This window comes from Selaginella moellendorffii, unplaced genomic scaffold (assembly GCF_000143415.4).
Source record: "Selaginella moellendorffii unplaced genomic scaffold, v1.0 SELMOscaffold_57, whole genome shotgun sequence".
Classification (NCBI taxonomy): domain Eukaryota; kingdom Viridiplantae; phylum Streptophyta; class Lycopodiopsida; order Selaginellales; family Selaginellaceae; genus Selaginella; species Selaginella moellendorffii.
The window spans coordinates 631,970-656,914 of NW_003314318.1; the positions used below are offsets into that span (position 1 = coordinate 631,970).

Sequence of the window (24,945 nt, forward strand, 5' to 3'; positions counted from 1 at the left end):
TATTGTAAAACCCTGGCCCAAAACATCGGTGTACGGTAGCGCCACTTAAGAGCCCTAAACCCTGGAAGCGATGAGACCTTCTTGTTGCGTGTTGGAGCGGCCATTCCTGGGTGCCTTGGCGGGCGGGAGCGGCAGCGGCACCAAGATTCACAAATTCGAGGTCGCATGTAAGCCCCGATCGTGAGGGATTTGCAGGGAGTGTAGGATTTCGCTGTGGATTTTCTAGCCGCTGTGCTCTAGGGCTCATCGTGACTAATGCGTCGTGCTCTTGCAGCGGAGATTTAGGTGCTGCCTCGGCGCCATGCAGGACAATGCGGCTGCTCCAGCGCTGGTAAATTGGCTTTGCTGCGTCTTGTGATTTCTTACGGTGCACTCCATCAATTTTTGTCTTACAGGAGATTAGATTCGACACTATCAGGCAGGAGCTCTCAAAGATAGCAAGGGAGTCTTTTCAGACTACTCTTGGGGAATGGGGAAACGTGGAGCCTGCCGTCGCCGTGTGTGCGAATCCAAACTTTGGAGACTACCAAATGTAATGATCGAGCTTTCTTTTCTTTCTCTTTCTTAAGAATTTCATTACAGCAACAACGCAATGGGGATATGGTCCACCATCAAAGGCAAAGAAACGGAGTTTAGGAATCCAAGAGAGATTGCTCAGGTGACCATCTTGTGACGCGTTCCTTCGGCTGTCATTCATGCTTTGCGTTTAATCTTTTCAGAGCATTACGAGAAACTTCCCTCAAACTGGATTTGTGGAGACAACTAGCGTCGCTGGACCTGGTTTCATAAATGTCAAGCTCTCATCTGTCTACATTGCGAAGGTAAGACAGTGTTCATTATCTTTTTTTGTTAACTGTGCTTTTGTAGAGATTGAACGAGCTGTTGCTTCATGGGATTGATACTTGGGCACCAGTGTTGCCTGTGAAAAGAGCGATCGTGGATTTCTCGTCACCGAACATAGCAAAAGAGATGCATGTTGGGCATCTGCGCTCGACGATCATTGGAGATTGCCTTGCAAACATGATCGAGTACTGCAAAGTAGAGGTTCTTCGGCGAAATCATGTTGGTGACTGGGGAACTCAGGTACTGTGTTCTGGTATTTGTTGTTGTGACTAAAGTATTTATACGTTTTTGTGTATGTAGTTTGGAATGCTGATAGAATACCTCTTTGAAATGTTTCCGAATTGGGAGGACATTGGAGATCAAGCAATTGGAGATTTACAGGTTTTTTCCTTAGTTTATACCAGCACATTGTTTGATACTGTGCTTCGCAGGCGTTCTACAAGGAATCTAAAGTGAGATTCGACGCTGACGAGGAGTTTAAGGCGAAGGCACAGCAAGCCGTGGTCAAGCTGCAGGTAGAATATGCACGCTTCATTTGATTGTTTTTGACGTTGCCCACGTCTTCAGAGTGGTGATGCCAAGTATCGTGCTGCGTGGAAGATACTTTGCAACATTAGCAGGAACGAGTTCCAGCAAGTCTATGACAGATTGAAAGTTTCCCTGGAGGAAAAGGTTTGAACCTTTTGAGTTTTGTGCGGCAACGTTAAACTTCTTGGCACAGGGCGAGAGTTTCTACAACCCTTACATTCCCGATGCGATTCAAATTCTCCGTGACAAGGGAATTCTGGAAGAAAGCGATGGCGCAACAGTTATTTTCGTTGATGGGCACAAGATACCGCTTATTGCAATCAAGCGGGATGGGGGCTTCAATTATGCCAGCACAGATTTGGCAGCGTTGTGGTACGTGCATCCAGATATTTGGTTTCATGTTGTTTTCCCACATTTTCTTTTTTCTTTCAATTCAGGTATCGGCTGAACGTAGAGAAGGTGGAATGGATAATATATGTTACTGACGTTGGACAACACCAACATTTTGACATGTTCTTTAAGGTTTGGTGTGCTTCTTATTTTGTTATCAAGGCTGAACAATTTCAAATTAGGCTGCCAAGCGAGCAGAGTGGCTTCCCAAAGAGGGCTATCCTCGAACTCAACATGTTGGTTTTGGTTTGGTCTTAGGCACAGATGGAAAGCGATTTCGAACCAGACAAGGTACCGGTCTTGTGCGGCTTGTGGACTTGTTGGATGAAGCCAAGTCTCGAAGCAAAACTGCTCTGATTGAGCGCGGTAAAGCTAACTCTTCCTCTCTTGTCTTTCTTTCTTTCCTTAACTTTTTAATCTCCTTGTTTTTACAGGAAGAGACGACGAATGGAGTCCAGAGGACCTGGATGCTGCTGCGGAATCAGTGGGCTACGGAGCAGTCAAGTAAAAATTTGTGCTGTTTTTTTTTCCTTTCAGAACGTCACCGTGGGTTGCACAGATATGCCGACTTGAAAAACAATCGGGAAACCAACTATACGTTTAGCTTTGAGCAGATGCTGGATGTTAGAGTAAGTTGGATGTTTGTCTCCATCATTTATCTTCTGTAATCCTTTTAACAGGGCAACACCGCGGTGTACCTTCTGTACGCGTACGCCCGAATTCGCTCCATTATCAGAAAGTCGGGGAAAAGCATCGATGAGCTCAAAGAGGTTTGCGAGTGTCTCAATCTTTCTAAGCTGTATGCGTTTTTTTTTTTTTTTTATCTTTTTCCAGAATGGTGCGATTGTACTGACTCATCCAGACGAGAGAGCTCTCGGTCTCTTCCTCATCCAATTCTCCGAAGTCGTCGAGGACGCTGTCACACGGCTCCTTCCAAACACGCTGTGCGAGTACCTGTACAACCTCTCGGAGAACTTCACGAGGTTTTACACGAGCTGCAAGGTGGGAAGAAATCAATGGTTTGATCATCGAAGCTCATGGTTGTGTTTCGTGTAGGTGAATGGGAGCCCCGAAGAGACGAGTAGATTGCTGCTGTGTGAAGCGACTGCCATTGTCATGAAGCAGTGCTTCAAGCTCCTCGGGATCACTCCATTGGAACGTCTATGATGATTCGGTATATTCGATTTTTGATTCGAACGAGTTTTGTTTAACCTCAAAGTAAAAAGATTATGTTACTGTTAAACATTTTGTCATTGTTCTTTAACCCTTATTTGCCCTAAAGTGGAAATGGGGAGTTTGGCATTTCGCGTGGCGCTGGCGCCGCCTCTCGTCGGTCGATCATCGAGGCACGCGAGGATTTCAGGGGCGCGCTATCGATTGTCACGCTGCTGCTTCTCCTCGCAATCGGCTATGGCTAGCGCCGCGCTGGAGATTGAGCTGGTAAGCAAAACGAAAATCGTAGAAGAGCTATAGAAATTTCTTTCCAGATTCCTTGCTTGAAGGACAATTATGCGTATTTGCTGCGTGATGCGAGCTCCGGCGCGATTGGAGTGGTGGATCCATCGACGGCCCAGCCTGTGATTGAAGCTCTCGAGCGGCGGGGCCTCAAGCTCACGCACATTATAAACACGCACCATCACTGGGATCACACAGGTGGTAATGCCGATCTTAAGAAACGCTATGGTGCACAGGCACGAGAATTTTTCTTTTTCTTTCTCTTGTCCTCTTTTCTTTTGCGAAGAACTAAACTATACTTGGTTGGTCGTGTAGATTGTTGCTCCTCCTGGCGATGGAATCCCCGGCATTGACGTTCCATTAAAAGATGGAGATACGTGGATGCTTGGAGAGCATGCCATGAAAGTTATTGGAACTCCTGGTCACACACGGGGTAGCTCTTTCTCTGCTTAGTTTCACAAGTTTTGTTTCATGATTCTTATATCTGGAGATTGCGTTTCAGGTCACGTCAGTTACTATTTCGCGGATTCGAGAGCTGTGTTTACTGGTGACACGCTCTTTTCAATCGGCTGTGGAAGACTATTTGAAGGTTCTGCTCAACAGGTGGAGCTTTGAATTTAGCTTATTGACACGTATTTTTTTTACAACTTTTTCTTCTTCATAGATGTGGTCCTCTCTTTCAAAGCTCGCGGCTTTACCGGATGAAACTCGGGTCTTTTGTGGTCATGAGTATACCTTGGTATGGACAAATCGTTTTTTCTCTATTAAGGTGGTTCATTTCTCTTCACGGTTGCTTCTTACAGTCGAACGCGAAGTTCGCAATGACGATTGAACCGAACAACCCGGCCTTAAATTCGCATTTTGAGAAAGTCAAGCAGCTCCGAGACAGCGGCCTTGCCACGGTACTGCTTAGGAAAACAAGTACTTTCAGTGACGACTGCTTGGTTTGTATGTGTAGATACCGTCCTCAGTGGGAGAAGAAAAGAAGTTTAATCCATTTCTGAGGCCAGCTAGTCGGGAGATCCGGAGGAGCTTGAACCTCTCCGATGATGCTAGTGATAGCGATGTCTTCACAGCCGTGAGGAAAGCCAAAGATAGAGCCTAATACGTAAGGAATACGCTGGCTAAGAGATCTTACATCAGCTAGCTATAGAGAAGCGAGGTAAGAGTTGATGAAGTCCCATCTTTAGAGATCACAAGTTTATTTTTTTACAGTAAGAACAGTAGCTTCCTTCGACTCAGTGCTTGAGATCATTGAGCCCCTCATCGCGCATTCGGATCATCACCACTTTCTGGTTTCCTAGAGACAGCGAGAACAGCGCCTTGGCACAAACGTCCCTCATCTTCTTCCAGGCCGAGAGAAATCCAATCCTTACGCCTGGACGCTTGATCCTCCACGCTCTCATTTTCCTCCGGTGAGGCCTGCTCTTCATCCTGGATCCTCCCTTTGCTGCTTGCTGCTGCTGTTGCTGCTTTCCAGAACACTTGTCAGTGCCATCGATTCTGCTGTAGCTCCTCGCCGATTGCCTCGTCTTCAATCTCCTGTAAGCAACAGGGAGAAGTCCAGTATAGCTCTCCATTTCTTTACTGTTCGCCTCTACAGATCTAGTGGAAGAATTCGAGAAAAGAGGAGGAGATCTTTTCCTTTCTTGCCAAAGTCGCGCTTTCTCTTTGCGAAGAATTAAGTGGCGAGGAAAGCAAAGCAAACTCCTTTTGCTGCTACGAGAGGAAAATTGCGCGAAACAAGACGAAATCTTCAAAGTCGTTCCTGCTGGCCAGTGAAGTCTGACTCGAGAAAAATAAAAATAAAAATAAAAAAACAAAAAAGGAAGAAGAAAAGAAATGATAGAACAAAACCACTTGCAAGCGAGAATGAGTCTACACTCGGGCAGCTTGGAGGAGTTCAGTTCTTCATGGTTTATGTACAGGGCCCATGAAAACCATCTTTTTCTCGCACCAAATTCGTGTCAGATTCGTTCCCCTGCGTGTTGCGAAAAGAGAAAAAACTTCGAATAAATCGTCAAAAGGCCAGGCTTTGGAATGAAGTGACAATTATTTTTTCTTTCCTTTAGGTAGGAGGTTCCAAGTTCCCACCGACGACAAAATTGCCTTCCAGAACGCTTTGACCGGAATGCCAAGATTTGAATGCAAAGCATATACCAAAAATCCGCATATTTACAGAATATGCTTTTTTCGCTTAGCGAGCTAAACTAAACCAAAAGTTAAGTGGGAAACACTTTCACCTTGCTTCCACGATGGAGTTCTCTTCCTGGTAGCTCAAAGGCGCTTGCGAGGCTTGCGAGCTAAAAACGTATGAGGTGTTGGCGCTGCTGCTGCTGGGCTGATCGACGCTATCGACGCTGCGGCTTCGATCCTTTCCACCGGAGTCCGAGAAGAATCCCGGGGCCGCGTCCTTGAGAGCGGAGTAGCCTGGGCGGAGGGAGCTCACGTCCACCGGGGACGTCCCGACGAGCATCGCTACGACGTGAGACATCGCCGGACGCGAGGAAGCCACGGCGTGGCTGCACAAGAGGGCCACCTTGATCACTCTCGCCGCTTCCTCTTGAGAAACGTCTGTGAGCTCTTTGTCTACCATGTCCATTTCCTGCTTCCTCTCGTACAAGTTCCATGCCTGTTTGGAAACAACTTAAAAGATCAAACCGATGTTTTCCTCGTTTTGGCTTACCCATTCAAGCAAGTAGACCATGTCTGCTGGCAAGCTTGTGTCCAAGTTGCTCCTCCCGCTCACGATTTCCAGAGCCAGGACTCCGAAGCTGTAGACATCTGCTTTCTCTGTAAGTTGGCCCCTCATTGCGTATTCAGGAGAAAGGTAGCCTCTGGAAAACAAAAACAAGAGTTAGCAGACTCGATGGAACTTACATCCTCTTACGCACATTGTGCCGGCAACTCGAGTGCTAACGTGAGTTTCGTGATCTTGGAACAGCTTTGCCAAGCCAAAGTCTGCAATCTTTGGAGTCATGTTTCTGTCCAGGAGAACATTGTGGGCTTTGATGTCCCGGTGTACGATCTTGGGCTTTGAATCCTCGTGCAAGTATGAGAGTCCTCGAGCAATCCCCAGACAAATGCTGAACCGTGTTGGCCAGTTAAGAAGATCGGGCTTTGTGCGCCTTGAAGCTGGATCAAGAGAATCAGTTCATCAAACTCGATAAGCATTTTGAAACAGCTTACACAGCAAGACGTGGTGAAGGCTGTTGTTCTCCAAAAACTCATAGACCAAGAGCCTGTGATCGCCATCAATGCAGCACCCGTGCAACTTCACCAGGTTTCTATGTTGCACAGACGAGATAACTGTCACCTCGTTCAGGAACTCGCGAGAGCCTTGCTGAGATTTGGACGAAAGCTCCTTGATTGCAACCACTGTGCCATTAGGCAATACACCCTTGTAGACTGCGCCAAAACCTCCCTGTCCCAGCTTGTTTTCCGAGGAGAAATTCCGTGCTGCGTTCTTTAACTCATTGTATGTGAAAAGGTCCGGCTTGCCTTCGAGATGCTTCAAATCTGCAACAAAAGCTTGAGTATTTTGCCACAAGGCGTTTTAAAATGTACGTACCCTCGTCTTCCAATAAAGCTTTAAGCCGTCTCTGCTGTCGCTTCACTATCAGAAACACAGCAAAGAGAATAACGAAAAGAACGGCCGCTCCTATCCCTACGCCCATAGCGACAGCTTTCGAACTCTTTGATTTGGATCCTGGTGCTTCCAGACCAGCAGTGCTAAAGACTGGAACATAAAAAATCCAACTTATTCGAGCCTGGAAAGTAGACAAAAACAATTAAGTGCGTACCTGGTGTCACCCGAATTGCAGCCACCAGAGGACCGTAGCAACAGGTACCTTTACCCCTCCATACAAAGTGCATATCGAGAACATTATTCGTCACCTCGACATTTCTGAAGGTTCTCACTAGAGCTCTGGAGGAACCACCAGCTTCATTTTGTATGTTAAAGTCCTTCACCCTTTGCGTTCCCTGCAAGAGTGTGTGTGAATAAGAAAAACGCCTACCATAAGAGATAACAGAATTACCTGAAGATAAATATCAAACAATCTCCTAGTTATACCGAGCCAAGTGGTGCTGTTGTCCAGCTGAATCTCCGCAAAATGGAACTCCAGAGTGTATGCACCATTTACCATCCCAAGGCCTATGTATCTTAGCGAGCTGGGAGCACTTCTTGAAGTTTGGTAGAGCCCCCGATCAACTGTCCCCAGCACCGGCACAGTGGTGTTCTCAAAAGCCCTCACAAAGCCATCCGAATAGCCTGTACTGCCTACTACCCATGCTTGATCGTTTGAAGTAAACGTTCCCATAGTAAACATTGCTGTATCCTCGCTAAACATCGTCCCTGAAGACGATGTTATTTGTGGACCTCCACAATTGATAGCAAATTGATAACCTATATCCATTTTAATCAGAGAACGAAAAGCGAAAAGCTTTCTAGCTTACTTCGTCCATCTCTCACTCTGCTGCAGTTTGCTCTCGACTGCAGACAATTTGAAGCTGCTGCTCTAATGCTGCACGCAAATGTGAAAATCACATGATGTTCTCAGGAAAATAGAATACTTCAAAACATACTCTGGATTAAGATTAAATTGGTTCCATATGGTGTTCCTAAAATCAACAAAAAATGCAAATCAGAAAAATGAATGTGAAAATGTTAGTGACGTACGCTTGAGCGATTCTACTTATCCAGCTTGGCATGGGTCCAGACAGTTCGTTAAACGAGACATCCCTGCAATAAAATGTCAACCAACTAGAATAAATAAGCTGAAGAAAAACGCAGTACAGGCGCTGGAGACTTCTTGATGCAAGTTGAGAAGGGAGCGGTCCAGTGAGGCGGTTGCTTCCAAGGAGACTTTACAACAAAATGACAAATTCAGCCGACATACAAGTCACAAGAAAAAAAAACCAAAATCGTACAGATTTTGTAGAGAAGGAAACGCCCACAAGGATGACGGGATGACGCCGGTCAAATTATTGAAGCTCAGGTCTCTGGGAAATATTAAACGTGTAAGCTAGTTTCTGAAACTAGATCGTAGTTCTTACAGGTGTGCCAATGTACTTAGATTTCCAAGATCAGGAATGGAACCAGACAACTCGCAGTTTCGCAACATCCTGAAGATTAAACAGAAAGTTTAAAACTAACAAAATCAGGGAAAACTCACAGCTTGTTTATCCCGCTCAACATGTTGAGACTCGATGGAATTGCACCTCCTGATGTTATGTCTCCCAGGTCTCTAAAGATTGAACACAAGAACATAACTGTCAGTCATAACGCAAGAACAATACTTCACTCACAATGTCTTTATGTTGCGAAGGTTTCCTAAACTGGAGGGAATCGGTCCCTGGAAATTATTCCCATGCATTTTCCTGCAACACGTTTCTTAACATTTACATCTCACGGATCACGGCTCAGCTTACAAATCTTGAAGAGCGACCAGTCTTCCAATGAACTCCGGAAATGTCCCATTGAAATTGTTTCCAGCCATCCACCTGGCTTCCAGCCAACTGTAAGAGAAGGAAAAACGTGGAAAGCTTACAGTATTACAGAATTTCAAGGCTTGTCAGATTTCCAAATTCTTCGGGTAGCTCCCCGCCTAGGTTGCACGCATCCATGTATCTGAAACAGCCCCACGATTCATTTTTTCCGAAGAAAGAAGAAGACGAAAAAAAAACAACGCTTTAAAAGCTTACATTTTGCGCAAAGACTGTAAGTTTCCAATCTCCCTTGGTAGTGTTCCGGAGAAATCATTCGATCCAAAACCTCTGAGAAACAGAGGAATAAGTGAGAAGAGACTAGGCCCACGTACCGACTCAATTTCTTACATGCTGACCAGATTTGTAAGCCGCCCCAAGCTAGATGGCAATGGTCCGCTCAACTTGTTAATTCCCACCGTCCTATACGAGCAAAAAAGTAAGCAGGATCAACTGAACCGCCTTAGAGCTGAGACAGAATTCGCCTACAGATACTGCAAGTTGGATAGCGAGCCAATTTCGTCCGGCAGCCGTCCCGTGAGCACGTTTTGTGCCAAGTTCCTGAAAGCCCCAAAGGAATGATGCATTGAACGATTACCGGAATCAAACTTACAAGTCGTTCAGTTGGGGGAAATTCCCAATCTCAGGAGGGATCTGTCCAGCTGCGTTCATGCTCACCACCACTCTGAAAACGAGAAAACAAAGAGCAAAACGAGTTAAGAAGAAAGCCGAAAGGTCTCTTACATCCTGGTGACATGACAGAGCGAGGAGTTTCCCCTGCCGCAGTTGCACTCGATTCCAGTGATCGGGTTGTTGAAAGAATTTGCGGTGGCTGTGTTGTTCCATCCGTTCAAGCCGCTGCAAGGGTCCACGCTAAAGTTCCAGAACTTTGAAATGCGCAAACTATCTGCGAGGATTCTCAGAGCCGCCACTGTAGACAAGCACGACATAGAGAGTGAGATATCAGTTCTACTAAGACTCGAAATGAATCTTACACTCGTCAGGATCTGTTGTTGTTGTTGCTTGTGCTGCTGCTCGACCATGGAAGGCAATGAAGAAAAGTAGCACCCAAAGCGCTGCTGCGCCAAGAGAAACCCCCATAGAGCTAGAAGAGATAGAAAAAACACATTTTGATCAACAGTGGGATGGGATGAGATCGTCTCCGTACTATAAGTAGCGAAAAATGACGAATTCGGTCAACTGGGCTGGCACCGAGTATGAAAACGGTGGCTGGCATAAAAAAGAAAAAGGTGCGCTACTTGCACTCGTAGCACAAAATTGACCGAAAGCACAAGTGCTTACTGTTCATCGTTTTGTCGGAGCTTCTTTCTGGCCTCATCTTTCCTTTCCCCGTCTGGAAGAGCTGCAGCCGCTTCGCGACGCTCTCTTTTTAAGCCCTTCATTTTCTTCAGCGCGATCTCTCCAACCTGTAAATAGTCTCGTTTCACGTCCGTGGCAAAGAGATGCACGGCATCGTACCTCCTGTTTAGGCATGTAGATCCTTCCAACTTTGCCGTCCATCATGTCGGAGCTTACGTTTTTAATCTAGCAACACACACAGTAAAGGGATCAGACGCGACTATTTCCACAAGTGATAAAGCGACAGTACCTTCTTCTGTGGTGCCTTTGAAACGGTTCTCATAGCCTCCTTTCTTAACTCCTCGCCAGGAGTTTGATTTCGTCGAAACACCATGTCTAACGATGGACCGACATCTACGAGCACAATCTGTGGAACCTTGGTACCCGATTTCATCAAACGTATGGCGCAGTGTCTAAACAACACCTGCTTGATTCCTGTCGTGAGTACCATGGATAGAATGAAAGAAAAAATAGATAGAAATCACCTTAGTTGCTGTAGCAACACAAACAAACACACGATCCAGACCAGCAAGATTGATCCTGTCCACCTCCTGCAGAAACAAAAGACAAAAAAACCAAGTTAGCAAGGTAGTGACTTGGAAAGGATCATACCTCTCCCCTAAAGAAATCTAGCATCATCTCCTTGAACTGCCTGCATTTCTCATCCGACTCAAATGCTTCACCGATGAAGGCAAAGCACGGTTTAGATCCAACTTGTGGAGAGAACTTTCGAGCACCTCCATGATCTTTGACCGATTTATACCGCTCAACTCCAAGCTCCATGAAATCATAGACATGGTTGTCATAGAACCTCCCAAACACGATGTTGTTTGGCCGTTTCTTCGAGTGAGATCCAAACTGCAGCAAAAATTCACGTCAGGAGAGCTCGATCGAGAAGGGAAAAAAAGAAAGAAAGAAAGGAATGCTCACCACTACCAAGCTGCAATCTGTTTTCTTGGAGAAGAATTCCAGAGGAGCAGCGCCCGCTGGCTCGAAAGGCCGGATGTTCTCGTTTTTCCGGGTCCAATGCACGGCATTGCCGCCGTCCTTCTTGATGTGGTGTAGATCGCTAAGAACTCCCTTCACAACCGCTGAGGTCGAGGTGCCGTGGAGCAAGAGCGCCTTCTTTACATTCTCCTTCTGCGGCGACGGAATCAGACCTATGGATCGGCGATGGAGAAACAGAACTTACAATCTTTGGAGCGCGCTTCTCCAGCACCCGCCTCGCTTGCTTCGTCTTGGGCTTCACAACGCGCAGCATCTTCTCAAGAACCCTAGCAAAATATTTAGGGTTTATCAAAACATGGACAAGGCGCTATGGCTGTGCGCGGGAGCGGTGTTTGGATCCGTCGCGTGCATCGCTGTGAATCGCTACTGGGATTCCTTTTCCGATCCGAAATCAAGGTGTGTACGCGGTTTTTCTGGACTGGTCGGATGATTTTGGCAGAGAATGGATTTTCTTTCGGCGAGAGACGAAGGTTACAGTAGCATTGGACACAAGCAAAGGTATGTCATCCTTCTTTAGCTCTTTTTTCTCTTCACAGAAGAACTTTCATTGCGCAGTCGATGACATTCTTCCTGATTTAAGTGATGAGATTCTAGTCGAGCAATTTACACGGTATGTTCCACGCTGCTTTTTTTTTTTTTCCCATTGTTTGGGACTAGGAAGGAACTTCTCTCTCGTCCAGGAATGTCCAATTTTTTGGCTTGGAAGGACAGAAAAGAGTCCAAGCTTCGTTCGTGATCGTCGTTGGACTTGGAGGAGTGGGCAGCCATGCCGCCGCGATGCTCCTCCGGTCTGGAGTTGGAAAACTTCGCTTGATCGATTTTGATCAGGTTGGTTTCCTTCCATCGTTTTTTTGGTTTTTCCTCCTTTCATTCAGTGTGAGAATGCTTTGTTACTCGCGCAGGTCTCTTTGTCTTCGCTTAATCGCCATGCTGTGGCGACGAGAGACGATGTTGGGACTCCTAAAGCAGTTTGTCTAAAGGAACATTTTTCTCGCATTTATCCTGAATGCGTTATTGAGGCTTGCAGCGAGCTTTTTGACGAGTCGTCGGCGGAGGATTTACTTTCGGGGTCACCAGATTTTGTTTTAGACTGCATTGACAACATCGACACTAAGGTGAGATGTTTCTACTCTAACTTTGCAACTTATATCATGAGTTCGTGGCGCAGGTTTTTTTGATCGCTACGTGTAAGAAAAAATCGCTTCGAGTTTTGTCCGCGACGGGTGCTGGGGCCAGAGCTGACCCGACTCGTGTTCGTATTGCGGACATTTGTGAATCATCGATCGATCCTCTTTCTCGCGCGGTATGCTCGTCTAAATTTCTTCTTCTTCCTCTTAGAATAAATACTAGGTGAGGCATCGCTTAAGACGCTTGCATGGCATAGAAAGTGGAGTTCCGGTGGTGTTTTCCATGGAGAGGCCGAAAGCAAAGCTGCTACCTGTGAATGGCGTCGATGGACAGGAAGGAAATCCTTCAGATTATCAAGTAAGTAGTTAGTGGTAAGTAGCTTGTATGCTATGTGAATATCGAGCTGACGATGAGCAGATAGTTCCAGGTTTTCGAGTTCGAATAATTCCCGTGCTCGGAACAATCCCAGCCATTTTTGGCCAAGTCATGGCCTCTTACACAATTGCGAAGCTTGCAGGGCTTCAAGTTGAAACAGAGCCCGTGGTTAATCTAGACGTGGAGCACTATGCTGTTCTTCATCGACGTCTGATTGAACGGGAAGAGCTGCTTTATGGAACAGCCGACGCTGTTGAGGTGAGCAGTTTCATGGCTTCTTGGCGCTGTTTCCTCCAAAGCTTGCATTTGAAGGTGGACAAGGAGGAAGTTGCCTATGTTGTCCGAGAGCTATGGCGTGGTAAAAGCGCAAGGAACCAGGATTCTCACGATGTTGGCAGAGGGATGTGGCGATCGGTGAATAAACTGACACTAACGAGGTTTGCATTTCGGTTCCAGTCTTACAGTTCCTTCAGCTCTTTGTGCAGATGGGATCACAAACAGCCTCCCAGTGTTTCGAACTTAATCCTGCTCACATTTCAAGAGGTACGGCGAAACTCGAGAGATTTTCTTTCTTTATTCATGTTTGTCCTTGCCTCAGGCCGAAAAACATGAGGCTTCAAGCGTTGAAGAAATCAAAGAGCAGGAACCAGCTTTCTACGCTATGGTGACAGAAACCCTTAATTGTGGAAAGAAAGAGTTTTAAAGGCAAAGCTGGCATTCTTTTTCTCGTGATGGAGAAACCTTCATTTATAGTAAATTTAAGGTGGAAAACTCAACTCTAGAAAATAAATTAGCATGCAGAAGTTTAAACCTTGCAAAAAAACAATTCCTCTAGTCCTTGCATGGCAATACTCTTTGACCCCATAGCTTCCATTTCTGTAGGAGAAAGTACATTAGAACTCATGAACTTCATAGATGACTGAACCTGGCTCAAAACTATCATTGTTTGCAGAGGAATGGCAAAGATCTACCTGAGAGGAGGGTCTGCAAGCGAAAGCAGACGACTCAGATGGACGAGGAAACTCTGGTATGAGTTTTTGGTAATTGCCTGCAAATGTTAGTTGGCTTACCTACTTTGAGCAGGACATATGTGAGGCATGATTGGGCTTGGAGTCATGTCCTCCATGTCACTCTCGAGCATTTGAAACTTCACCTTGTACTGAGGAAGATCTGGCAGTATCAACAGATCTTCATGCTCCCCTGTGGTCTTATTCACTTTCCTCCATGTATGGTAGTCAAAGCGAGCACAGTTGGCCTCTGATGTGACAAAATACAACCCTGCGACCTGTATCTGGTTTCGGTGAAGGGTACTTACCAGCATATAAACTGGGTGCCACACGACCAGGTCCTTCTTTGCCAAAGTTGAATGGAGGAGGTACGCAACTTTCCGCTTGAAGTCAATATACAAACTGTGGATGGCCGCCTCCGTTTGCAACCTCGGCCAGAAATAAGCTGACTTGGCTCGTTCCCTGGTATATTCCTCCACCTTGGCTGTCAGGTCCGTAAAATCCGAGTAGAAACAGACGTGAAGATCCTCCTCCTCATCGACCACCAGGTTTTGGACGGTGTTTGAAGCTCGAGCACGCTGGGTCCAAGGCACAATCTGCTCACAGTCCGTGAGGAACTTCGGAAACGTGAGGTGCATCAACAATTCCATGATTTCTCCTCGAAAGCCCCTGACTCGTCCCACCTCTCTATAGGAGATAACCATGCGGCGCCAGTGCTGGACGTCAAGTCTCAGAAGCAGCTGCTCCTTTATAAAGGTCGAACCAATCACCATGCAGTTTTTAATCGATTCTTCACCCCTATCTAAGTGGATGATCTTGTGGGATTTGCCTGTGCACCGTCCGACTAGGGTGAACATGTCAAGTAGATTTTTCTGGCTAGAGATCTCATCCTTTAAGCTGTGCAGAATAGAAGAAAACTGCCATCGTTTTACAAATACAAGCCTTGGAATGTAGCCAACATAATAAACATGGTGCCGAACATTAGACCAAGTAAGTTCATCCAGGAACACATGTGCGTGGCACTGCTTGAGTTCTTCTTCGCTCCACAAACGTCTATAAAAAAATTTATAGCCACTGGTAATCTTGGTAAACTCCTTATACACAGTCTTATCCGGGCTTGTGATGAATAGCGTGTTGGGATCCAGGAAAAACGTTGTGATGGGCTCACTGTCGTTTATGAAAATTGTCCGCTGGTCCATCAAGTACCTGTCAACCTCGGCTCTATCCCCCACAGAATCAAACTTTTTCTCTTTAAAGACTGCATAGCCGGTTCCCATTTTCTTTTCGTGGTACACAACAGTGTAACCCTTCTTCATGAAGGTGAACAGCAGCTGCAAGCCGATAACCGTCTTTCCTGTTCCTGGCTGTCCTATGAAGAGCGTCCAAAACGGGACAGGTGCCCCAAGTCCACGTCGGCCTTCCGCTTGCAGCTCACGAAGCTCATGAAGCTCACGAAGCTCGTCCTCTAATTCGTGAAAAAGCTCCACACAGTCCTGCCGAACATACAGAAGATTACTCCTTGGGACATCCCAGTAAGTCGTGTCCCCCAAGGTCGGTACGAAGAAACAGCCTGCTACGGGCTCGTCTCCAATACGTTTCATCCCGCCTGGGGTGTGCTCCACAAACTCCGACTTGTGAAAGTTCGCAAACAGCCTAACCAGAGCTGGAACACATAGCAATCAGGACGCAGTTCGAGAAAACTGTTAAGCGCTTACCATCGTCATTCGACATCTCTAGAGCCCTAAAAGAAATTTGGAATCTAAGGCAAATTTTGTCGGGGACGACGCTCCTCGTCCGCTGTGGCATGGTGGGACGTGCTGGAGATCTTCCATGAACTGCGACGATATACCGCCCGACGACGTCACATTCCTGGGAATTCCGGATCCCGGCGCTTGAAATCCGGATTCTTCTTCCCCATCCCTCTGCAAGACAATGGTGTTGATAAATTTCCACCGGCAGCCACGAATCGCGAAGAGATCGCCGACGCCGTGAGAGGATGCGTCGGCATGAAAAGCACCAATCTCTTCTCCTGGACATCACGAGCTCTTGCACAGCGGGCATCTAGAAGAAGCCAGGACCGCGTCCGATCAAATGCAACGCCGTGATCGCGGCGATGCCAGAGAGAGACACCAGCCTGATCCAAAGATATCTTCCACGACAGATGCCGAAGTGCCCACAATGCTTCAGTGTTCTCACAAAGCAAAGGTTTCAACAGTGCTAAGACGTGATGCCCGAGCAGAACATAGTCGCATGGAATGCGATCATCGCAACACTTTCCCGATGTGGGCATTTGGAGAAAGAAATGATTGCTTTTGACAAGATGCCCGTCTGGCAGCACTTTAGCTGCAATGCACCCAGCACTGCATACGCAGAAAAAGGATTTACTCGAAGCGAAAATAATGTTTGCGAGAATGCCACAGCAAGGAGTCGTCTCGTGGAATGTTCTCCTTGCAGAGCTCGAAATCCCAAGCGATTGTGGAATCGATGCCGGTGAGGAACATTGCTTCTAGGGATCCAAGATGAGACAAGTCTTTGCAGTGGATCGCAAGAAAGAAAGTTTACTTCTGTTTTGCAGGGGAGCTTAAACAGTGGTTTGACTTGACACGCTGAATCAGTAATCGAGGTCTTCTCGACGTTTGACTAGGTGGATCACAGTCCACAACACGGTAAAACAGGTCAGTCGTGTTGTCACAAACTAAAGAAGAATGTTTGATCAGTTCCGGGAACCTTCACTGAGACATATTTCTACAGGGGAATTGCAAAAAAAGATAGATTGTCTGACCGCGATGGTGGGCGGTGGTGGTGGTGGTAGTGGCGTGACCGCGCTCGTCACGCGGCAACACGGGCCGGTTCTAAGAAAGGTCAAGATTTTCACACCTTATTGTTGTTGAGTTTTCCATCTCCCCGCGTCCTTCTAAGCATCTATATAGGCTCCCTCGTTTCCTCCTGATTCTAACATCACTCATAGTCCGAAAACGTTTCGGTTTGTTTCTTCTCTGCGAACTTAGCAGCAGGAAGATCAAAGATGGCTTCAAAGAGTCTTCTCGCAGCACTGGCATTGCTATCGCTCCTACATTTTTCCTCTGCGGTGGAGTTCACAGTCGGCGATAGCAACGGATGGACTTTCCAAGTTAACTACACACAATGGGCTTCGTCGCAAACTTTTCGAGTAGGAGACATTCTCGGTAAGTGATAGTCCTCGTTTTCTAGTTCTCGAGCTAAAATTCTATCGACCGTGTCCTTGCAGTGTTTCCTTACACATCAATCCACGACGTTCGCGAAGTGAGTCAAGCCGACTACGATAGCTGCGATGGATCCAACGCCGTCACTACTTATGCCACCGCCAGTCCCATTCGCGTCACGCTCTCGAGGCCAGGAGCTCACTGGTTCCTGTGTGGAATTCCCGGCCACTGCGCAGCGGGGATGAGAGTTCCAATCAATGTTACTTTCACTGCTACTGCTCCAGCTCCATCGCCATCCGCGCGATCTGGCGGCAGGGCTCTCTCTCCAAGGAGCTCGCTCGCGACGTCACCCTCTCCATCGCCAACGAGCTCGCTCCCGGCTTCACCGTCACCGTCATCTCCATCGCCAAGCATCTCACTCGCACCTTCACCGTCACCATCACCACGGAGCTCGTCGGCATCATCGCCCTCACCGTCACCGTCATCTCCATCGCCAAGCATCTCACTCGCACCTTCACCGTCACCGTCACCACGGAGCTCGTTGGCATCATCGCCCTCACCGTCACCGTCAGCATCATCGTCTCCAGCGCCATCGACGACCGTGATCCCAGCTCCAGATCTTCCACCATCGCCACCAAGCTCTGATCTTCTTCCACCGGCGAGTATTCCAACCAATGCGCTTCCTCCGGCCTCTCCGCCCTCGAGCTCCGTGCAGCTGGTTTCCATCGGCTGGGGCCTCACCATAGCTGGATTGCTTCTTGCTCTCTAGAATAGAACCATTCCGTTTCAAATCCAATCGCTTTCCTTTTATTCCTTGTATTTTTTATAATTTTTTTGTAGCTACTAGTGAACGCAGAGATCTCGGACGATCATGTATACAAAGAAGTTTCTTCTTTCATGATTCATGGCGAGCTTCTAAGATCATCCATCACTATTGATAAAATATATTCTCATTCTTTTCTTGCACCAGGAGGCGTTCTTTCATACAAGAACTACTAGGAATTGGACACTGACGAGCAGAACTAAGGAAAGGAGGAGATAAAAACGAGGAAAAGAGGAAGGGGGTTGTATATCTTTATTTGGTAGCGCAAATCTTGGTTACATTCGCGGCCGTCCCTATGATCACCTGCAGCTCCTCCAATTCACCACCAGGGCTTAAACGCAAAAGCTATTGAATGATTGTTTAGTGCCTTGACACTGCTTGAGAGCGATGGAGTATGGCGTCCAGCCCCTGCTGGCATCCTTCTAGAATATTCTCCAGATGCCCATATGGTATAAAAAACGTATGGCAAGAGCCGTCTGATTTCAACATGTACATATGAATGACATTATAGATGGATTTCTATAATCCCACAGCGTTTTGATATAAGTTACGAAGAAAAATTCGGCGTAGAAAGCTTCTAAAACACCCAGTTTACATCCTAAAAAGCCTTCTTAGTAACTAATCCATGGTGAAACATGACGTTTTTTTCCCACAACGAAATGCACAAGACCATTGAGTTGGTTTAATCATGCCTTTTGAACCATCGTGAAATGAGGGGTGTCGATCACAATTGATGGCTCCATCTTCTGTGGATTCCACCGTGAAAATGGAGCTAACACATCGGACTTGCAAAAAAACTTGAAGTGTTGATGGGTTAACAGCCTCCACCACAAGCTCAAGAAGCAAGAGGACAATGAGCCATAAGCAGCTTTCTTCTTGTCTGGCAAGTAGGTGGGAGCTTGAGGCTGTCACAGTGTAGCAAACTGCTAGGGTTTGTGGCATGATGGGACTAGGAGCTCAAGAGGTATGTTCGACAATTTGTCTTCAAAGGGAGATTATTCTTTCTCCCCAACATGGAATTTGCAGCACTCCCTTCCACAGGATCTCATGATACCACTCCAGCTCTGGCTCGGTGAGACAGCAGCTGCTGGGGACGGCAGGAGTGCCTCAGGAGCTCATGGATGGACCCTTTGCTGACGACACCACCCTCTTTCTGGTTGCTAAGAACCTGGATGGAAATTGGAAATATTGGAACAAGTCCGTTGGGATCAATTGGGGAAAGCTAGGGATTGAATCATGGGGCTGAAGTGAGTTTCTACCTGAATCCCCAGGTATTGGTGCTCTCGCACTGCAGGATGAAATGCTGCTCAAGAGGTTAGAATGGCAATCCAGAAATGGTCATCTAGGAAGCTTGGACTTCCAACAGCTAAGTGCATCATTCTCCCCAGTATATGGTACCACATTTCTATCTGGCCACCACACTTAGAAAAGTAAAAAGCATGGTGCACACTTATGTTGTAGGGTGGACAAAGGTACTGTGGCATTCTTGCAGCATGTCCATAAGTGTTGGGAGGGTACCCATCATTGACTTAAAGTTAAAAGCTATCAGCTCAATCTCTGAAAGAAATTAGCAACTAAGACACTAAAAGGAGAAAATAATTGTTTTTGGCTTAAAAAGAAGGAAAACTCAAAAAGTCCTTAAAATTCAAGCATAACATTTAGAATTTTGCATTTGGGCACACATGTTTTTGCTTTTAGGATCTTTCTAATACTGGTGTTATCACCACAATGTAAATCTTTCACAAATTCACCCCAAAACCCAAGAAACTAAAGAATAAAGGGGAGGATTGATTAGAAAGTAATCCTCCTTAGTGGAGTCACCAAATGTTGACAGCGGATTTTTTCAACAAATGAGGAAAACACTTTCTTATGCTCTAAAATCAAGTTTAAACATCTCTTTTTGAACTTTGGAGAAAGGGGTATATCCCCCATTAGAATATCCTCACAGCCTCAACAATAGAATATTCTAAAGAATCTCACTCTTTTGTTATATATATTCTAATGTTAGAGTTTAAAAGCCTTTCCACTAGGTCCCATTAACCTCTAGGACTTCAAAGGCCTTTCCACTAGGTCCCATTAACCTCTAGGACTTCTTCACCATGTAACTATATATTTATTATTCAATCTTGGATTTGATCTTATATTTAGTCTCAAACACAGTCTTGGACTTAATCTTGAACTCATTCTCAAACTTGGTCTCAAATTAGATCTCAGACTTTATCATAAATTCAATCTTGAACTCGATTTTAGACTTGGTCTTGGACTTAACACTTCCATAGGTTACAACACTTGCCATGTATTAATTCTTTTTTTATCCCTTTCTAGAAACTCATTTATCAATCACTTCATGCTTGTTTTTCAAACACTTCTTTGCACTTTTGATTTTTTGAGTTGGAGTTTTGTATTACGCTCATTAAACTTCCATTTTGGCCACTATCACATTGTTCACCTTTGGCTCTACTTTAGGACTTAAGGATTTGTGTCTTACAAATCACCCATAGATGAAATTTAATATCTTTATTAAATGATAACTTATTTTCTAAAGTAAGTCCATTATAAATTACTATTTGTTAATGGTTCAACACCAAAGGCTCATCATACCTTGCATATCCTTTAAAGAGCATAGACCCCTTAATTTAGGGACTCATTGAATCACTTGTGATGGTTTTTTCACTTTCTTAGTTTAGATCCCGCTAAACTTATTAGAAACACCTTTTATATCTTAATCTTGTTACTCATTCTAGAGTAATCTTAAACTATATCAATGTATGGATTGTCATTTGGAATTTTAATATAGACTTTTTATCCCAATTTGTAAGTGTCTTCAACACTTCCATTAGACATTTTTGTTGTGCAAACTCTACTTTCTTATCCTAAGGAGTTTTTTACTTGAGGACATCATATTTTTTCTTTTATCTCGTAAGTTCCACTTATCCATAATTTATATTAGAGCTACTCATGGCTCTATCATTTAGCTATATTGCCACTTCATCTTTGGAGTTTTCAAATTTCACAAAATTAAAGGACTTGGGAATGCCATCCCTTAAAATTCTATTACCTTTCCTAATCCATTAGCATCCATCTTATGTTGGTTGTTTGCCTAACTCATAATTTAGAATCACTTTAACAATTCCCAAAGTTTTATTGGCCATTGGTATTTTGCTCCTATCTTTTAATTGTTGCATCAAATAATATAGGATTGCTACTTCCATATTTGGGGTATCATTTTTATTTCATAACAAAGGCTCTACTTTGGCATATTCACCCCTAGTAACTCTTATCATCATTTTCCATTGTGGATATAATTATAGCCCAATTTTGTAACCAAGAACCTTAATCAATTGAGCTTCTAGGTAGATAGGTAGGAAATATTTTCATGGTGGAGCTGCATAGCCACGCCTTCCATGCAGATTCCTTAGTGGCTAAGCATGTCACAATTAGGCTTCCATTCCTTGCCATTGTAGCATTCACAATTCTTGTGATTGGGCATCTTGTGAAATGGAGAAATCCCGGTAGGCATTCTTGCCCTCTTTTCCTTCTCACTTCCTCCTTTATGCATGCCTTAAATCTTCTCCTTAACGTGTGGCCTACGACATGCTAGTGAAGAATGCCGATAGCCTCTAACTCTTCTTAGTGATTAAGCTTGTGGAATTTTCCTTGAAGATTATTTTCTTGGACTCATAATACCATTATATTGTCATAGATCATTTCACCTTAGGTCCACTTAATCACCAACCATTACCAATTGTTCAAATCATTACTATAAATTAGAAAATATGTTCCTTAACCTAATAAAGAACTTATTCTTGATTAGCAATAAGATCATCTAGTGATCCCATATAGATTTCTCATGAGTTGTTGACTAACTACAAGAGCATCCCCCATACTTAGCAAGTCAACCCTTTTAACCAAAGGTTTGTAACAACCAGGATTGTGTGTCTCCATCCTATTTACCACATTTTTCTATTGAACTTTCATACTAAATATATTAACTATGTCCTTTATTTTTAAGGTAGCCTCTTTATTAAGAATCGTGTTATTATATTCCAAACTAAATGCCTTCCAAGCATTAAAAGGTTGAGATTTTAAACCCAACCTCCACATATGCCTCTACAAAATATCACACAAGATGGTTAGTGTAACTCTTTATATCAGTGTACCAAACTTATATCAATACTAATTAATGTTTCTTTCATATACCCAGACTCTAGGGGGTCCCTGTAGAATAAGGACTCTAGCAAAACCAATATGACTAGGGAATGCTAGTGTGACCGAAAAAGGCTATATTCATATGGTGGATGATGATACAAATATTTAAGAGTTTAATATAGATAACAAATGAAATGATTTAATAAAATGTTTAAAAGCCAATTATAGCTCCTCCAAAAGATGAAATAGTCCAAGTGTGGGTAACATTACCTATTTGGATACTTTAATAGTTTATTAAAACCCCACTCTAGCCATATAGCCAACTCTCAATGCAAAGAGATCTTGCTATTGTCTAGCCAGTGTTGGAAGACCAAGTAGTTGTCATTGGCAAGGACAGCACAAGCACTTGGTGCTGACTTTACTCTTGGCTCAGTATTCACCACCTAGGACAGAACGTCATGGGCATCTGGGAACACTACAGCTTCTTTGCCTTCACTCTCATGTTCCTGCTCACGTCCACCAGTGAGTCACTGCCGATGTTTCTTGTGGAGCACCAGGTCCTCAAGTGTGAAACTTCTAGGGGAACATACAGGGTCTCGTCATATGTGATTGCCAACATGGTCATGTTCTGCTTATGCTTTCTTCTTTCGTCTTCTCGCTCCTGTATACATACAGTACTGGCCGAGTCTGGCCTAGAGCATTTCAGCAAGTGGATGAACCTGGGCGTTACGGCAATTTTCGTTATCGTCTACAGACTTCATGCTTACCTTGTACTTCGGTTTAAGCACCGGCATGAACAACAGTAGTTAAGTCAATAAGAATGAAGTACTTCCAACGTACCTGTTAGTAACGGATCTTCTCTGTTTAATTGTTTATCTGTCAAGCAAGGAGCAAGTGTCCGAAACTTTCAAAGTTCATGATGGCATAATCCCACGATCCCAGGCTTTTGCTTTCTCACTCAACCCCAGAAACACCTGTTAGAGATGCATTGAAGAAACAGTTGCTGTCAGGCTGCCTTAAATTAACTGCAGTTAACACAAAGATTGCCTGATCAGAGAATGTCCGTAATGAAAAAACTAAATTTGCCGTACAGCAGGAGCAGCCGAAACTCGATCAACCAAATGCTCGAGCAATTATATAACTTTTCATCCGGAAACTTTATTTAACCTGGAACGGTTACTGTACAAAGAGCAACGTCTACACGATGGCATCTCCCGTTCAATAATCATTGCCCTTGGACAATACCTCTTTGCACGTTGGCCGAAGTAGGACCGTGTGCTCAAATTGAGCAACGTAGCTACCCTTGATATCGCATACGGGTGGACATGGCTGTAAGAAATCACGTACTTAGTGACAGCATAACCATAAGGAAAACGTCGACTTACCTGGACAATGCCAGCGTCACACAGATTTTTCAAAGCCATCAAGTATTTCGTCTCACCCAGCCTATCCAGATACCGACGACAAAAAGCCAGCGTTGAAAAGTTTTTGTCGATGGTTGCCAGCAGCTGCTTTGCCCGTGGCAGCCTCAAAGGAACATGACCGACGTCAAAATCCTTCATGTAGTGACTGCATTCTAAATCTTCTCTCACATAGCCTTTCCCTGCAAAAACAGTTGTCGACAAAGTACGGCAACCAACTAAAATTGCAAACCAGTGGAGCCAAAAGTCTCGATGGCATAAAATTCTCCTTCCATTTTTGTTTGTTCTCCTCCTTTGACAGTAGGAACAGATTTAGCTGCATGTATTTGATATTGTCCTATGCTGTGACCATTCAAATTTCTTATACTTTTCACTGTACATTCAAAATAAAATTGTTATACGAAACATAAGACATGAACGTTTACCTTGAAAAGTTTTGCCATTTATCTCAACTTCATAAGACTCCATTACCTCTTGAATAGCAGCGCCAACGTCACAAAGCCTCACATCGATACCCGTTTCCTAGAAATGCACGTTAAATGAAGGATAAATTTGCAAATACGTACCCGAATACCAGTGTTCGTTGCTTCTCGCGCAGCCTCCAAAAGAGGATCGAACATGGGATTGAAGGCAAGTGTAAATGCGGAATCGATTATACGCCCTGAATAATACATTTGAAAACTTAGGTTTTGCAAAAAGAAAAACAAAAAGAAACAAACCTTCGATATGCGTTCCGAAATCCAGCTTCATAACATCATCGTACTGAAGTACTGTTTTGTCTCCAGCATTTGGTGTCCAGTGCGCAGCTACCCTGAGCCACAAAAATATTTACAAAATTTTATCAAGATAATATGCGCAGTACCAATTTAAAGAGCAGCCAGTTGGAAATGCAATTCCCGCATGCAATCCATTTTCAGATATAAGTTTTCGCACCATGTTTTCTAGTGTTTCGCAAATATCGACCATTGCAACTCCGGGCTTTGCGTACTTGCGAATGTAATTCCGCACCTAGCATATGGAAGGGAAGAAATTTTAAAATTTTGCATCGCATTTTTATTTTTTTTTTAAAAAAAAGGTACCTGACGATGAACTTCTGCGGCTTGACGAACTTCATTATATATGGGCTTCTCTAGCCTTTCCAATTCTCTTTTTTCTTCCGATGTTTCTCTCCAGAGGTTGCTGTCACGTAGAAGAACACGAAGACCGCATAAATCATTAGTGAGGAAGTCAGTCGATTGTCTTACTCATCCTTGTAGTGCTGTATCTCTCCGACTGGAAACTCTCCGGATGGGAAGAGATCAGCTACAGCCACTGATGGAGGATCTGCCTGCTCAGTCGCTGCTTTCTTCTTCCTGATAAAATGTTTAAGCATCAGTAAACAAACACCCCAGTGTAGTGATTTAACGTACTTGGATTTCTTCTTCTTCTTCTTTGTTGCTTCAGCTGAAAGCGAAGAGAAAGTGAAAAAGGAGTGAGCTCGGAGCTTTCCTTACCGGATTCATTTTCGGGCTGATTCTCATCTTCGTCGTCTTCCTTATCACCAGCTAGAGCAGCGACAACGGCAGCAGCACCGCTCTTCTTCTTCTTCTTCTTCTTTTTCTTGGCTGCGACGGCATCCTGCGCCAAAATATCGCATCAAAATCCAAGAAACAACGCACAGGATTTGGCATACCGGTCCAGCGCCTGGATCCACGACCTCCTCAGCAGCATCGTCTGGCGCATTCTCATCCCCCATTGCCGGCCTAAAACCTAAGATTGAGGTCAACAAAATAAGGTGTTTATATGAGCCA

At 44.8% G+C, this 24,945-nt stretch overlaps 7 protein-coding genes and 1 long non-coding RNA gene across 11 annotated transcripts; 5 read left to right on the forward strand and 3 right to left on the reverse strand.

Moving 5' to 3' along the window:
- Positions 1–32: 32 nt before the first annotated feature.
- LOC9654777 (arginine--tRNA ligase, chloroplastic/mitochondrial) lies at positions 33–3,009 on the forward strand. 2 transcript variants are annotated; one of them, XM_002983192.2, is made up of 17 exons: positions 33–160; positions 275–331; positions 396–532; positions 583–658; positions 720–821; positions 868–1,083; positions 1,144–1,224; positions 1,275–1,358; positions 1,411–1,515; positions 1,565–1,743; positions 1,809–1,893; positions 1,944–2,127; positions 2,196–2,265; positions 2,321–2,390; positions 2,442–2,531; positions 2,596–2,763; positions 2,818–3,006. In XM_002983192.2, exons 1-17 carry the CDS (start codon positions 71–73, stop codon positions 2,926–2,928), a joined length of 1,905 nt encoding a protein of 634 aa, XP_002983238.2. In that variant the 5' UTR covers positions 33–70; the 3' UTR covers positions 2,929–3,006. The 2 variants fall into 2 exon arrangements, with proteins under 2 accessions (XP_002983238.2, XP_024543971.1); XM_024688203.1 differs by having other exon boundaries at positions 107–167; positions 2,818–3,009.
- A 36-nt stretch (positions 3,010–3,045) lies between these two features.
- LOC9654500 (hydroxyacylglutathione hydrolase) lies at positions 3,046–4,994 on the forward strand. 2 transcript variants are annotated; one of them, XM_002983193.2, is made up of 9 exons: positions 3,046–3,201; positions 3,249–3,452; positions 3,532–3,649; positions 3,719–3,819; positions 3,881–3,955; positions 4,020–4,118; positions 4,175–4,378; positions 4,432–4,760; positions 4,820–4,994. In XM_002983193.2, the coding sequence occupies exons 1-7, from the start codon at positions 3,049–3,051 to the stop codon at positions 4,319–4,321; spliced, it is 897 nt and encodes a 298-aa protein (XP_002983239.1). In that variant the 5' UTR covers positions 3,046–3,048; the 3' UTR covers positions 4,322–4,378; positions 4,432–4,760; positions 4,820–4,994. The 2 variants fall into 2 exon arrangements, with proteins under 2 accessions (XP_002983239.1, XP_024543973.1); XM_024688205.1 differs by having other exon boundaries at positions 4,432–4,994.
- A 379-nt stretch (positions 4,995–5,373) lies between these two features.
- On the reverse strand, positions 5,374–9,823 carry LOC9654501 (probable LRR receptor-like serine/threonine-protein kinase At1g56130). Its single transcript, XM_002983321.2, has 23 exons — positions 9,699–9,823; positions 9,448–9,634; positions 9,317–9,388; positions 9,193–9,264; positions 9,055–9,126; positions 8,923–8,994; positions 8,777–8,848; positions 8,650–8,721; positions 8,527–8,598; positions 8,394–8,465; positions 8,275–8,343; positions 8,149–8,220; positions 8,015–8,083; positions 7,898–7,960; positions 7,804–7,839; positions 7,675–7,742; positions 7,257–7,624; positions 7,020–7,200; positions 6,788–6,955; positions 6,406–6,735; positions 6,111–6,351; positions 5,903–6,053; positions 5,374–5,848 (listed from the first exon to the last, which is right to left on the reverse strand). The coding sequence occupies exons 1-23, from the start codon at positions 9,802–9,804 to the stop codon at positions 5,456–5,458; spliced, it is 3,078 nt and encodes a 1,025-aa protein (XP_002983367.2). The 5' UTR covers positions 9,805–9,823; the 3' UTR covers positions 5,374–5,455.
- Positions 9,824–9,921: 98 nt separating this feature from the next.
- LOC9654778 (ribosome production factor 2 homolog) lies at positions 9,922–11,326 on the reverse strand. The gene is made up of 7 exons (XM_024688204.1): positions 11,255–11,326; positions 10,993–11,202; positions 10,675–10,920; positions 10,548–10,613; positions 10,313–10,486; positions 10,183–10,248; positions 9,922–10,130 (listed from the first exon to the last, which is right to left on the reverse strand). The coding sequence occupies exons 1-7, from the start codon at positions 11,321–11,323 to the stop codon at positions 10,002–10,004; spliced, it is 960 nt and encodes a 319-aa protein (XP_024543972.1). The 5' UTR covers positions 11,324–11,326; the 3' UTR covers positions 9,922–10,001.
- A 34-nt stretch (positions 11,327–11,360) lies between these two features.
- Positions 11,361–13,359, forward strand: LOC9654779 (tRNA threonylcarbamoyladenosine dehydratase). Of its 2 annotated transcripts, XM_024688439.1 has the most exons (11): positions 11,361–11,466; positions 11,510–11,568; positions 11,626–11,680; positions 11,751–11,898; positions 11,973–12,185; positions 12,239–12,373; positions 12,421–12,555; positions 12,616–12,831; positions 12,886–13,010; positions 13,059–13,116; positions 13,172–13,359. In XM_024688439.1, the coding sequence occupies exons 1-11, from the start codon at positions 11,366–11,368 to the stop codon at positions 13,274–13,276; spliced, it is 1,350 nt and encodes a 449-aa protein (XP_024544207.1). In that variant the 5' UTR covers positions 11,361–11,365; the 3' UTR covers positions 13,277–13,359. The 2 variants fall into 2 exon arrangements, with proteins under 2 accessions (XP_024544207.1, XP_024544206.1); XM_024688438.1 differs by having other exon boundaries at positions 12,616–13,010.
- A 3,026-nt stretch (positions 13,360–16,385) lies between these two features.
- On the forward strand, positions 16,386–17,720 carry LOC9654780 (blue copper protein). Its single transcript, XM_002983195.2, has 2 exons — positions 16,386–16,765; positions 16,828–17,720. Exons 1-2 carry the CDS (start codon positions 16,606–16,608, stop codon positions 17,529–17,531), a joined length of 864 nt encoding a protein of 287 aa, XP_002983241.2. The 5' UTR covers positions 16,386–16,605; the 3' UTR covers positions 17,532–17,720.
- A 704-nt stretch (positions 17,721–18,424) lies between these two features.
- Positions 18,425–19,139, forward strand: LOC112351110. The gene is made up of 2 exons (XR_002993996.1): positions 18,425–18,549; positions 18,612–19,139. It is a non-coding gene; the product is annotated as an uncharacterized LOC112351110 (long non-coding RNA).
- Positions 19,140–22,867: 3,728 nt separating this feature from the next.
- On the reverse strand, positions 22,868–24,933 carry LOC9654503 (methionine aminopeptidase 2B). Its single transcript, XM_002983324.2, has 12 exons — positions 24,828–24,933; positions 24,649–24,772; positions 24,565–24,598; positions 24,400–24,507; positions 24,235–24,334; positions 24,018–24,163; positions 23,875–23,966; positions 23,722–23,816; positions 23,581–23,677; positions 23,388–23,528; positions 23,120–23,337; positions 22,868–23,063 (listed from the first exon to the last, which is right to left on the reverse strand). The coding sequence occupies exons 1-12, from the start codon at positions 24,888–24,890 to the stop codon at positions 22,953–22,955; spliced, it is 1,329 nt and encodes a 442-aa protein (XP_002983370.2). The 5' UTR covers positions 24,891–24,933; the 3' UTR covers positions 22,868–22,952.
- Between the last annotated feature and the right edge of the window lie 12 nt (positions 24,934–24,945).

Bases quoted from the DNA above. Each gene is read 5' to 3' on its own strand.
- LOC9654777 (XM_002983192.2), top strand. From the start codon at position 71: ATGAGACCTTCTTGTTGCGTGTTGGAGCGGCCATTCCTGGGTGCCTTG. The intron at 2,391-2,441 runs GTAAGTTGGATG...TCCTTTTAACAG, and splicing joins AGCAGATGCTGGATGTTAGA to GGCAACACCGCGGTGTACCT. The intron at 2,532-2,595 runs GTTTGCGAGTGT...ATCTTTTTCCAG, and splicing joins GCATCGATGAGCTCAAAGAG to AATGGTGCGATTGTACTGAC.
- LOC9654500 (XM_024688205.1), top strand. From the start codon at position 3,049: ATGGGGAGTTTGGCATTTCGCGTGGCGCTGGCGCCGCCTCTCGTCGGT. The intron at 3,202-3,248 runs GTAAGCAAAACG...ATTTCTTTCCAG, and splicing joins CCGCGCTGGAGATTGAGCTG to ATTCCTTGCTTGAAGGACAA. The intron at 4,119-4,174 runs GTACTGCTTAGG...TTGTATGTGTAG, and splicing joins GAGACAGCGGCCTTGCCACG to ATACCGTCCTCAGTGGGAGA.
- LOC9654501 (XM_002983321.2), bottom strand. From the start codon at position 9,804: ATGGGGGTTTCTCTTGGCGCAGCAGCGCTTTGGGTGCTACTTTTCTTC. The intron at 9,265-9,316 runs GTAAGTTTGATT...TGGGGCTTTCAG, and splicing joins TTCCCCCAACTGAACGACTT to GAACTTGGCACAAAACGTGC. The intron at 6,956-7,019 runs GTACGCACTTAA...TTTATGTTCCAG, and splicing joins TGCAATTCGGGTGACACCAG to TCTTTAGCACTGCTGGTCTG.
- LOC9654778 (XM_024688204.1), bottom strand. From the start codon at position 11,323: ATGCTGCGCGTTGTGAAGCCCAAGACGAAGCAAGCGAGGCGGGTGCTG. The intron at 10,487-10,547 runs GTGATTTCTATC...GGAATCAAGCAG, and splicing joins GTGTTGCTACAGCAACTAAG to GTGTTGTTTAGACACTGCGC. The intron at 10,131-10,182 runs GTACGATGCCGT...GACTATTTACAG, and splicing joins TCTACATGCCTAAACAGGAG to GTTGGAGAGATCGCGCTGAA.
- LOC9654780 (XM_002983195.2), top strand. From the start codon at position 16,606: ATGGCTTCAAAGAGTCTTCTCGCAGCACTGGCATTGCTATCGCTCCTA. The intron at 16,766-16,827 runs GTAAGTGATAGT...GTGTCCTTGCAG, and splicing joins TCGAGTAGGAGACATTCTCG to TGTTTCCTTACACATCAATC.
- LOC9654779 (XM_024688438.1), top strand. From the start codon at position 11,366: ATGGACAAGGCGCTATGGCTGTGCGCGGGAGCGGTGTTTGGATCCGTC. The intron at 11,899-11,972 runs GTTGGTTTCCTT...TTACTCGCGCAG, and splicing joins GCTTGATCGATTTTGATCAG to GTCTCTTTGTCTTCGCTTAA. The intron at 13,011-13,058 runs GTTTGCATTTCG...CTCTTTGTGCAG, and splicing joins AATAAACTGACACTAACGAG to ATGGGATCACAAACAGCCTC.
- LOC9654503 (XM_002983324.2), bottom strand. From the start codon at position 24,890: ATGGGGGATGAGAATGCGCCAGACGATGCTGCTGAGGAGGTCGTGGAT. The intron at 24,599-24,648 runs GTAAGGAAAGCT...CTTCGCTTTCAG, and splicing joins TCAGCCCGAAAATGAATCCG to CTGAAGCAACAAAGAAGAAG. The intron at 23,529-23,580 runs GTAAACGTTCAT...TTGAATGTACAG, and splicing joins AAATGGCAAAACTTTTCAAG to TGAAAAGTATAAGAAATTTG.